Consider the following 10,560-nt stretch of genomic DNA (forward strand, 5'->3'; position numbering starts at 1 on the left):
CAGATTGGATTTTTTGTCAATATTTGTATATCCTGATCCCAAGCTCATGAACAGTTCTTTAACAACTCTACAGAGGTCTTCCTACTAACGGAGGCAGATCTAGGACACACATTTTCTACTATGCTGTTCACTGGTTTTGACTTTCAGGGTTGGAACCTCATTCATTACATAGTGAGCTTTGGAGCTGAGAGAGTAGAAATGGCAGAATCTTACAGTTTGTGCTAAAGGTGCTAATAATAAGAAACTGGGCTTTTTATTTTAGTCTCATTAATTCAAACCATAAAATTTGCTAGTTTATACTGGAGCTACGACTTGTAAACTAGTACTGTTTCTTCCTGGAAAAGAAGGTAGGTTGTTAATTGTTTATTTTTCTTTTTCCCATTTCAGTGCTTGTACTGTTGTACCAACATTAGTAGATTTAAAAAAAACCAAAAACTCATATTCTTCTGTGTCCTGTTTTTCTCAAAAGTAGAATAATGGTCTTGTGAATCCTGAGTACTGTTGAAAAGGATTTTACTTTTGTAAAATACGGATTTTTCTATTTTATTGACAGGTACCGGTATTTAGGCCCATGGATCTAATGGTAGAAGCCAGTCCACGGAGAATATTTGCCAATGCCCATACCTACCACATCAACTCAATTTCTATCAATAGTGATTATGAAACCTACTTATCAGCAGATGATTTGCGAATTAATCTCTGGCATCTGGAAATTACAGACAGGAGTTTTAGTATCCACTTGATTTGTTTAATTTGGTGTTTGGTAAAGAAATCAAATTATGTCTGTCCCTAATATCTTCTCTCCTAGTCCTTGATTTATAGCGTCTTTCCATCTGTGTGGTATCTTCCCGCCCCCCCCCCTTTTTTTTTTTTTTTAATAATTAAAACTGGGAAAGTTGGACTATGGAACTGATTTAAAGATTTGTTCCTGCCCATGTGTGACAGTGTTGTCTCACAATCCCTCACCCTGTGGGCTGAGACTTGGGGGCCGGGGGGGGGTGTGTGGTCAGGAGCTTCAGACCAGCAGTTTATGGATGGGAAGAACTCTCAGTCAAAAATAAAAAGTTACAAAACACATTGTAACACTTCTGGGGGTTTGCTCATAAAAAGGAGTAGTTATTGAGAAGAAAGACTTGGTCTTAGTTATTTGCCCTTTTCCAAGTGTAGATTCCTTAATGAAATGCCATCTAGATATTGTGGATATCAAGCCTGCCAATATGGAAGAGCTCACAGAGGTGATCACAGCTGCAGAATTTCATCCCAACAGCTGTAACACGTTTGTGTACAGCAGCAGTAAAGGAACTATTCGGTTATGTGACATGAGGGCATCTGCGCTCTGTGACAGGCATTCTAAATGTAAGTCTATTTCTGCCCTTTCTTTAAAATGGTCATTTACTCAGACTTGATGTGAGCCTTTGTGTTTATTCCACTGGAAGCCCATAGGGTGGGAGTGTGTGTTGGAGGCATAGGTGTGGTTGAACTCGTTAACATGATATGCAGTTAGAGCTTCCTTCTTTTCCTCCCTTCTTATTCCTCATTTTCTCCCTAAGAAATAATTTTCTCATCTTTATAAAATGTTGAGAAACATGGGCTTTAAAATGAGTGAAGCTGGGGAGCTGGTTCAGCAGTGATGAAGTATTTTAAAAGCAAAAAGAGGGGATTGTAAAATTACTTTTGTTTTGTTTTGGTTGCATTGAAAAACCCGAATATGTGCTGGTTGACAAAATCCTAGAAATTGGATGGATGGGGTGGGTAGTGGCTTCCAGAGTGACGAAATAAGGGCAGTGAGGTGGGGTGTGTACTCAAGTAAAGTCTCATGGGAGTCCTCCTGTGCAGAATCAGACCCCTACCTTTATTAGCAGGGTTTTGCACTTTGTAGTAATCATTCATTTTTTCTCAAGAGTCTTTGTGATGCTCTCAAAGCTGGCAAAATGTTTTAATTTTTTTGGATTAGCCTGTTATTTTTTATCTCACTTGAATGGTTACTTTAGAAAATGATTTATCCAAGTCCAAATATGAGACTTTTTCCTCTCTGTTTTCAGTGTTTGAAGAACCTGAAGATCCCAGCAACAGGTCATTTTTTTCTGAAATCATCTCCTCTATTTCTGATGTAAAATTCAGCCATAGTGGTCGCTATATGATGACTAGAGACTATTTGTCAGTCAAAATTTGGGACTTAAATATGGAAAACAGGCCCGTGGAGACATACCAGGTATTTGCAGTTTGTGTTTTTAGAATGTATGCCAGTGGGAAGTATATGGAGGTGCTCCTTACAGGGTTTTTAGTATATAGTTCATCATTCGCTTTTCTCAGAAGAGTCATGAATGTGTTACCATTGCCTGTGTAAAGTATATTATCTGTTCAGGGTTGCATGTAAACTTAATTTTGTTACTCATGTGGTTCAGTACTGGCAACTTAGTGTGCTCCTTTGTTCATGGAAGTGAGAAGTGTGGGGACATTCACATGTGTCACTTGTCTCATGAAAGCAGGGCTGGGGACACTCTTAGCAGAGGACACACTCCAGACAATGTGGGTAATAGTGAGCCAGAGCTTAAATCTGACAGCCAAGTCATGACTCCCTTTTGGCTGTCTTCAGTTTAAAAGGACCTGAAATCTCAACATATGGCTTTAGAAAGTTCTCTCCAGTGCAGAATGTATGTTCAGGTTTCTCCCTCTGTCAGCTAGCTTCTGTCCTTAATCAGTATCTGTGAAGTCACAGGCAGGGGAAACTGAATTGCACAGTGCAGCAGCACAGGCCAGTCTAGCCGGGCCTATGGAGCAGAGTGTGGAAAGCAGTGCAGTTACACTAGAAGGTGATGGTTGTGCCAGCCTATAACCTCTTGGGAGGCAGAGGCCAGCCAGGGCTACACAGAGAAACCCTGTCTCAAAAAAATTTTAAAAAAAAAAAAATTTTTTTTTTTTTTTTTTTTACTTAATGTCATATAAACATGGCTAGATTCACTCCCTGCTTATATAAAGTGGACATTTATAATGGGCTTAGTTGAGAGTGTGAAGTGCACACGTAATACCAGAACACAAGAACATGAAGCAGGAGGTTTGTTAGAGCCCCTACGTTTGAGACCAACCTGGGCAACATAAATAAAATACAAGTTACCTACTAGTAGCTGTCATTTCTTCCTTTTAAGGGTCTCATTCAGCAAAAAGAGAATGGTTGATAATTGTCTCAGCAAACAGTGGGAAGTGCCATCAGTGTAGAAATGTGCCATGCTTCTTGACTGCCTTTTAAATAGCAGCTTTACTTTTATGTTTGTCCGGTTTACTTTCCAAAATTGCTCTTTGTGAAATACTAGTAAATGTAGAACTATAATTCAAAAACAGATACATCTTCATTGCCTTTTTATATTGAATAAATAATATGAAGCAGCACTCACATGTTTGGTTGTATATATTTGTGTATGTACGTGAGTATGCTATGCGCACACATGTGGGAGTCAGTCAGAGGATTCTGCTCTCTCTACTATGTATCTTGGGACTCAGGTCATCAGACTTCATGGCAAGCACTCCCACTAGCCACCTGTTTCATTCTCCACTACTGAATCTTTATTGAATGATGTGGGTACATGAAAGCCAAGAGAAATCAGTTCATCACTAAGCCAAAGCCTTGCTGCACTGTTTATGTAATAGGAAATAATAGGCCAAAGTTAAATTGCAACATTCTTACTAGCAGCAGTGGGCTGAGTGCTGAGAAGTAGAAATGGAATTCTGCTGCAATGTTTTTTAGTCTGGGGGGCGGGGGGGGGGGGTGCAGAGGCAGGCATGGTGCTGGTGCAGTAGCATTTACAAGCAGATGATAGAGACTAGTTCTGGCTTGGGCTTTTAAAATCTCAAAGCCATTCCTAGTCTAATACCTCTTCCAAAAGGCCACACCACCCCCAGACCTGTGAGCCTTGGGGTTAATTAGTAGGGTTTTACATTCTTCTGTGAGTAATAGTAGGGTGTTTTATTTATGCTTATCAGGGCACACTGCAATGCCCAGAAAGGTAGTTTCTTCTTAGTTGTGTCACAGGACAGTGTGCCTGCCTAAGGGTTTGTCAAGATTAAGAAAAGTACAGAGGGATGTGTAATTCTGTATAAACACTCTTTTTAAGTATAGGGATTTTTAGTTATGTTCCTAATTTGAGAAGAGAATGATGTAAACTCAGTATGTACTATTTTCTCTGCAGGTACATGAATACCTCAGAAGTAAACTTTGCTCACTGTATGAAAATGACTGCATATTTGACAAGTTTGAATGTTGTTGGAATGGGTCTGACAGGTAAGGAAAGAAACTGGCTATTTTATCTCTCTTGTCATACTAGGTAAAAATATAGCCTCAGCTTTTTTGACACCTTAAAGTTAAGAGCCTATTCACTTTTTTTCCAGGTAGCTATGAATAACTCTTCTAATGAATAGAGCCATAATTACGAAAACTAAACATTGATTTTCAAAGTAAATGTAAAGCAAAGGAGATCTATAGCAAGAAGGCATATGTAATTAAATTATTATTTTAAAAACTTTTACCCCTTTTGTAAGCCAAACAATAACATTGCTAGCCAGGTATAATGTATACCTATAGTCCCACCTGCTTGGGCAGCTGAGGCAGGAGGATCGTTTGAACTCAGGAGTCTCAGGCTAGCCTGAGTAACACAGACAACGACTCAAGGAACATTTAAAAATAAAGTCACAACTCTGCTGTGCCATCAGTTAGTTAAACAGCGGATTTTCACATGGTTGCTGTTCTACTGTTGAGAGCTGTTGAGGCAGCAGATGCTTGATCAGTGTTCACTCCATTCATTTCACAGAAGTAACAATTTGTATGTTATTGCAAGCACTTCCGCTTACTGTGTTCCATTAAAGCATAATTTTGAAGTTACTTTAGTCTGTATCTAAAGCAATTAGAGGTGTTTTACTTGGTAGTAGTTGAGTTTAAAAGCTTGAAATGATTCAGATTCCTTGGTGTTAGAAGATCCAGAGAGCCCTGGAACTTGGGATGCATGTCTTCCCTCCCCTCCCCTCCCCCTTTCTTTTTCCTTTTTTCCTTTCCTTTTCCTTTTCCTTTCCTTTCCCCTTTCCTTTCCAAGTTTAATTACCCGAGTTTTACATGAGGCCCAATAATAGGCTGGCCAGACTACACTATACAGGCCTACTAAGAACTTGTGCTAAACATGAGGCTAGGAAGGACAGATATGAAGAGAACATACTGGTGTGTAAGTGTGGTGTGTTATATGGTTAGTAGTTCTCAGTTTCCTTCCATTATGAAGGAAGTTATTCTCAACATTAAGAACACTTTCTGAGGGCAGGCAGGATGTGATAGAGCAAAAGACTGCCAGGGCTAACAACCTGAGGTGGATTCCTGGAACTCACAAGGGAAAGAAAACCAACTCTTAAAGGTTGCCCTCTGACCTCCACATCACACCACAGTCAATAGGTAGGTAGGTAGGTAGATAGATATGTACGTACATAGAATTGAAAAAAAAAATTTGGAATGATTCTTTCCAAATTACTTATTAAATTTCAAACTATTTCTTCCGGTGTTTATTTTAATTTAATGTGTATGAATGCATGCGTGTATCTAGCATGTTTCTGCCTGGTGCCCATGGAGGCCAGAAGAGAGGTGCAGATCTCCTGTAACTGGAGTAAAAGGTGATTGTGAGCCACGGTGGGTTGCTGAGAACAGAAACCTAGACCTCTGTAAAAGCAGCAAGTGCTCTTAACCACCAAACCCTCGAGGTTCCCACACTGCTTCATAAAGGACAGACCGCATCTGCCACAGCTACAACCTCAGTGTTGTCTACAGAGCTCACTGGCCCACCAGGTGGTCTCAGTCCCTTTATGGCAGAGAGAAACCTGCTCTTACCTTACAGTGACATGATGGTCATATTCTTTTTATTCTAGAAGAGTCCTTCAGTCTTTTCTTGTTTTTTATAGCCTCAGCATTTTTTGTTAGACAATGAGACAGTCATTCTATACTTTCTCAGTGTGAGCATTGCAATTCTTCGTTAAATACATGTTATATACAAATCTTACAAAACTGGATACTGGGAGGGATAGGTATACCAGATTAATTTCTGTGATTCTCTCTTACCTCCTCAGCAAGGGTTTCTCGATGTAGTCCTAGAATATGAATTATTTTTAAAGAAACAGTTTCATTGTTGCCAGGGACATGTACTAACTTGAATTTAAGTTAGATTATCTGTTGTTCTTTGAGGGACTAGCATTCCGAATGGAAAAGGTTTCAGATGTCAAGATTCGCTTTTTAAGATATTTAGTGAAAGTTGAAAAAGTGTTCGGTTAAGGTAATTTCAGAAAATAGGTCTCCTGGGATATAACCAGAAAGAGGAAGACAAAGGGACTAAGAGTCCAATATCATCTACATACTGAGTTTTGGGACCATTGTTGGTTTCATGAGGATTCCAAAAATCGGTTTGTGTTACAGGTACAATAATTTCCTATTAATGAAGATATGTTTTGGTTTTTGACCAGGTCTATTGTAAACATTCATAAAATATCTGAACTTGGCATAGTAAACACATGCTTATAGTTCTTGCACAAGGAGTGTTGAGGCAGGAGGGTTATGATTTTTAGGCCAGTCTCGGTTGCATAATTTCTCAAAAATGAAAACAAAAAAAAATTATCTGACAAGTAAGCTAGGCCATAATTTGTATCATGAAACTTTGCTTCCTTAGAAACAGAAACCACCTCCCCCCATCCCCACCCCCACCCCCCCCACCCCCCCGTTTTGGAGGAAGTTGGAATGTTATTGGGTACAATGAGCTCCATAGGTGGCTGCTTCTAGAAACCCCCTAGTTTTGTTCGTTGTGTGGCCTGCATTTGGAAAAATTAGCTCAGTAGGGGTAACTCACATGAAGAAGAAAAATGTGCTTGGGTGCTATCAACTTTGTTCAGTGTTTTAGATTTGTGTTTTGAAAGGAGGGTTTGAATGTTTGTGGTTTAATATCAACAGCCTGTGTCCTAACTCAAATAAGCTTAGAGAAGTCGCCTCCTATAGAGTTCTGGGCCAGGATGGCCACTGACTTGTTACAGTAAACACAGTCTCTTGTTAACATATTTGACTGGGTGTTCTACCTTTACAGTGTTGTCATGACTGGATCCTACAATAATTTCTTCAGAATGTTCGACAGGAACACAAAGCGGGATATAACCCTAGAAGCATCACGAGAAAACAATAAGCCTCGCACGGTTTTGAAGCCACGCAAAGTCTGTGCAAGCGGCAAGCGAAAGAAAGATGAAATAAGTGTTGACAGCTTAGACTTCAACAAGAAAATCCTTCATACAGCCTGGCATCCCAAGGAGAACATCATTGCTGTAGCAACTACAAACAATCTGTATATATTTCAAGACAAAGTGAATTAGGCTGGCATTCTCTGCAGAGGAGCCACTTCCTGCTTAGTGAGATAGTTGAATCTAGCATTCGTACCTATAAGAGAGCGGTCCATTGTGGCGCCCCTTTCCAGTGTTTGACAGTGTGCCATTCAACAACACATTTGATAGCCACATGGAGAAAGCTGTGTGGATGCATTCCAGGCTGTTTTCCATGTCTGCTAACCATTTAGGGAAGGGAAGGGCACTTTTAATTTAATGACTTCTTGCACCATCTTGCCTGGTGGACTGGACTGGACTGTGTCAGCATTGATGTACTCCACTTTTTATGCCTTCCATTGTGATGACGTCAAACACAGTGAACGCCTTCAGTCATGCTATGGAATTTGTGTATCCTCATTACTGTATCATTTGTGGGGTACACCCCTCCCCTCTTTTTTAAATTAAATACAGCTCATTCTTACTGTGGCTTGTAGCATTCCTCCTCTCTGGCCTCCTGGACTCTTCCCCTCCATCTCTTACCCTTGCCCTTTCCACCTTGTCTTGGTGGTGGCGTATTCAGAAAAAGAAGAACGAAAGCACACAAAATGAGTCAGTTTGGGGTCAGTGATAATGGGGGAATATGTTGCGAACAAATGTTTTAATAACAGTTGGCTGTAATCACTCCTTGCCATGTCTGGCACTGAAAATAAGGAAAAAAAAAACTACTACTGAATAAAAGTGACAAAGAATGGAGAATCTGGTTTTCTTTTTCTTTTTCATCTACCTCTTTAAACCAATATTTTGTGTCATATATCCTTGGGCGCAATGAAATGAAATGGGTTTCTATTGTTTCCTTGGTATTTTTGTGAACTATTTTTAACAAGTGTTCTTTTCCATGGAGCCTCAGAGAGGATCATGGTTCTGTGCATCCATGTGTTGAATATATATAATTGTTAAGGGTTCACAGTCTAGAAATGCTAGAAGATTCTGGGGTTTTTTGTTTTTTGTTTTTTTTTTTGTTTTCGCGTGTCTGTGCTTGATTTCTCTGTTAACAAAGTTGCTGTCAATGAGAGCCACAGTTGTGGAGCTTCACTGAAGTCTCCTTGCAGTGCTCCATTTGCCTTAGGAAATACCAAGTAGACAAGTTGACTTCTCTCGATGTTCAGGCACAGTAGACTGGAATTTCATCTGGAAGTAACTCGGTAGATGAAACTCGATGCTGCACTAAAGAGCTGTTTTGTACTCATGCTGTGGAATCAATGAATTGTACTTTGCCATAGATACGTCTTTTGGTTTTCCAAAGGTATATTCGGGACAAGCTTTTAAAGGTACAGTGCTGCATGGACTGCAACAGCTGCATAAGCACCACATGTGTGACTCAGTGTCCCAGTGCTGAGGCCCTAGCCAAAGATGGAGAATGTCCCAGTTAGCGTGGGATGGACCTTGGTCAGTCCTGCAGGAAGCTTTATGGAGAGAGAAATGGACTTTATTTTTAAAAGATGAATGAGCAGGCATTTATATAAGAATGGTAGTATATTTTGATTGAACAATAATATAACAATGTTGAATTTAGAGGACTCTGTGCTTATATTCCCACTGCTTATTGTTCTTCAGTAATGAAAAGTTACTAAACAACTCCACCACAATTCCCTCTTAACACTTACACAAATATTATGTCTTGTACATTAACATTTTTAGCACACGGGAGAAATTTTATGTAATAAAGTTACTGTATCTTTTGGAGTTAAATTTGAATTTGTATTTAAACAATATGTCTGATGATTCTTAATGGCACTTTTACTAATTTATTTGGGGGTTGTGGGTACATTTTTAGTCTTTATTTCTTTGGCTTGCACGTGGATAGTTGTGCATCCAGAAGGATACTAATTTTCGATGGGCTAACTTTTCATATCCTTTGGGATGGTGGCATTCCTATGGTTTGGCTTTGAGCCACTAAGCTCAAATAGAAGTCTTTTTTTTTTTTTTTTTTTAAATCATAGTTTTTATGATTCTCACCCATTGCTGTAAGGGTTAGTGTTGTATAGTCGAAAGAAACGTAACTGTCAAACTTAAGATGCCTATTAGGAATGCTATCATAAGCTGTGTCATTGTTTTTCTAGTACCTTTGGTGTAGCAAACGATGCCCAGCCACTCATTTTATATAGTCAACTTTTTGTTAATAAAACTTACAGAATAAATGTAGTCTTGTCGACTTGATTGTATTTTTCTAATCTCTTATGATCTGTACACATATTTTACCCTCTTATAATGTTTTTGAAGTGCTAGAATGGGAGAGTTCTCATTCTGTTAAATGTCAGTCTTCACTTGGTGGCTGGGCAGTAAAAATTGGTAATATATAAACCTATAATAATACACTTCTATGTATTAACTTATGATAATAACTTCTTGGTATCAGGTTGTATATCCATTCCTCTCAATTTAAAAAAGTATTTCTGAACTTTTTTCCCTTTTAAGTTATTTAAACCCCCAAATCTTACACATGATACTTTGTTGTGTTTTTTTTTTTTTATTGTTATTAAATGTATGTGTGGTGCCTTAGTGCATTTGGCACAGCATACACATGGAGGTCAGAGGACACCTTGCAAGAATTACTTCGTTTTCTACAGATCAAACTGCAGGTCATCAGGCTTGCTCACTGCTTGCACTGATACCCTAACCATCCCACCAACCCTAGAGAAATGCAGTCACATGTAACTTATTACAGAAAATTTGTGTGCATGTAGAGCTAAGCGGTGCTGGCAAAATGGTGAAACTTCAACCATTCAATTGTTTAGGAATATCCATCTTTCCTATCCCACGTGATTTCAAATAGAAATAATTTGTATTGTCTCTAACCCCACCCAAAATTGCTGACTGGGCCAGTATCAAGATGGCTCAGTGGGTAAAGGCACTTGAAACCAAACCTGATCTGAGATCAGCTGACAGAACTTAAAGTGACAGAAGTGAATCTCAGTAATTTTCCTCTGCCCCCCACACCTGCATGTCCACTCTTTCACACAAACTAAACATTAAGAAAAAAATGTATTTAAGGTGTGCTGTGGTGGGCACAACTTCAGTCCCACCACATGAGAGACAGGCTAAACCTCCTCTACCATGTCTTACCACATTCGAGATAAAGGCAAGCTTAATCCCTTGAGTTCAAGGCCAAGTCACACTACAAAGTAGGTTCCAGAGCCACCAATGGAGACTCTGTCCCCCTCCCATCCCCAATTTAAG

General features: G+C 39.3%; 1 protein-coding gene across 1 annotated transcript in view; it reads left to right on the forward strand.

Moving 5' to 3' along the window:
- Positions 1 to 9,072, forward strand: part of Ppp2r2a (protein phosphatase 2 regulatory subunit Balpha) — a 58,030-nt gene extending 48,958 nt beyond the window's left edge. Inside the window, exons 6-10 of the mRNA XM_034497971.2 lie at positions 554 to 731; positions 1,192 to 1,356; positions 2,043 to 2,212; positions 4,185 to 4,276; positions 7,095 to 9,072. Of these exons, the coding sequence (XP_034353862.1) occupies positions 554 to 731; positions 1,192 to 1,356; positions 2,043 to 2,212; positions 4,185 to 4,276; positions 7,095 to 7,374 (885 nt within the window). The 3' untranslated portion in view covers positions 7,375 to 9,072. The remainder of the gene's footprint in view (positions 1 to 553; positions 732 to 1,191; positions 1,357 to 2,042; positions 2,213 to 4,184; positions 4,277 to 7,094) is intronic.
- Positions 9,073 to 10,560: the final 1,488 nt, after the last annotated feature.

This window comes from Arvicanthis niloticus, chromosome 3 (genome assembly GCF_011762505.2).
Source record: "Arvicanthis niloticus isolate mArvNil1 chromosome 3, mArvNil1.pat.X, whole genome shotgun sequence".
Lineage (NCBI taxonomy): Eukaryota > Metazoa > Chordata > Mammalia > Rodentia > Muridae > Arvicanthis > Arvicanthis niloticus.